Source organism: Salvelinus sp. IW2-2015, unplaced genomic scaffold (genome assembly GCF_002910315.2).
Source record: "Salvelinus sp. IW2-2015 unplaced genomic scaffold, ASM291031v2 Un_scaffold4438, whole genome shotgun sequence".
Taxonomy (NCBI): domain Eukaryota; kingdom Metazoa; phylum Chordata; class Actinopteri; order Salmoniformes; family Salmonidae; genus Salvelinus; species Salvelinus sp. IW2-2015.
In genome coordinates, this window is record NW_019945708.1 from 16,373 (window position 1) to 17,609 (window position 1,237).

The 1,237-nt window shown below is 41.2% G+C and overlaps 1 protein-coding gene across 1 annotated transcript in view; it reads right to left on the reverse strand.

Moving 5' to 3' along the window:
- Positions 1 to 6: 6 nt before the first annotated feature.
- LOC139026324 (uncharacterized) overlaps positions 7 to 1,237 on the reverse strand; it is a 22,530-nt gene continuing 21,299 nt past the window's right edge. Inside the window, exon 4 of the mRNA XM_070441636.1 lies at positions 7 to 975. Within this exon, the coding sequence (XP_070297737.1) occupies positions 224 to 975 (752 nt within the window). The 3' untranslated portion in view covers positions 7 to 223. The remainder of the gene's footprint in view (positions 976 to 1,237) is intronic.

Below are 1,237 nucleotides of genomic sequence, written 5' to 3' on the forward strand. Positions count from 1 at the left end.
CCTGAAATGCCTGAAAGACACTAAGGTTAGAGCAACATACATACAGACATACATCAGCATTTGAAAACAGTGGCCAGGTAAACAAGCATGGATTGCTGTCATACCTTGTCCATTACAAGGTAAAAAAAAACAATGTGTCATTTTGTAATTTAGGTGGACTATCCTTAAATGGACATCGTTGTGTTGTTCCCAATACAACCACTGGATCTATTTGCAACAAAACTTACTCATCCATGTTCTCATCATCATCATCATCATCATCATCATCAGTCTGGGATAACTTGACAAGATCGTTTTCCAACATGAACTTTTTCAAAGCTTCATTTCCTGCTATCTGAATCTTTTCCAGTACCTCCTTTTCGGAATTGATCCATTTTCTAAGACCCTCTTTCATTCTTAGATGGTTCTCATTTTCCTTAACTGTTTCCCAGACTGCTGTCAAGGCTGCACTGAATGAGGGCTTCCATTCCGTTACCTGGTGTATGATAAAATTGTAAATGAAATCAAGCAAATGGGGGCCTGTCAAGGCTTCTCTGGTGAACTTGGTCAGTATTTCAACATTGTTTCTGTCCTTCATGTTGATCAGAAAGTTCTCCAGTATGGTGAAGAGAGGGATGGCATACTCAATCACACTCTTCACTCCTTCATCTTTGTAGGGAAACCCTCCAGTGTGCATGGCTATCACCTGGCAGGATTCATCAAAGACTGGGGAGCCAGAAGCTCCATGGAAGAGGCAGGTGTCATAGGTCATTTCAGTGTTGTCTGGTTTCATGAGCATGTCATACTTCTCTTTATTCTCTTCTATGGATGTTTTGATCAGCATATCCATTCTGTAATTTTTCTCAATCTCTCTTTGGAAAGCCTCACCTCTTCTTTCTCTCTCAATAATGTTGGTGGGGTCGTTCTTTTCACTCCTCCACCTGGGTTGTCCAATGAGAAGATCATACACCACCTTTCTTTGGATCTGGGCTAGATCTACAGAGAAGACCGGTGGGGGTAAAGCAAACGTCCTGAAGCTCTATAAGCAAGTCCAATGTCGAATTTGTAGGCGCCAAATCCATTGAAAGTCAATGATCTCTGGTTTCACATCTATCTCCTCAGATTTTGACTCACTGGGATGATTCTTGTCTGGAATGTGGCATTTACTTTGGGCTGAGCCTATGGCCCATCAGTTCATTTAACACAGAAGATGCCATCTTTTTCAAACAAATGTGCATTGGTCAGAAATGTATGATAT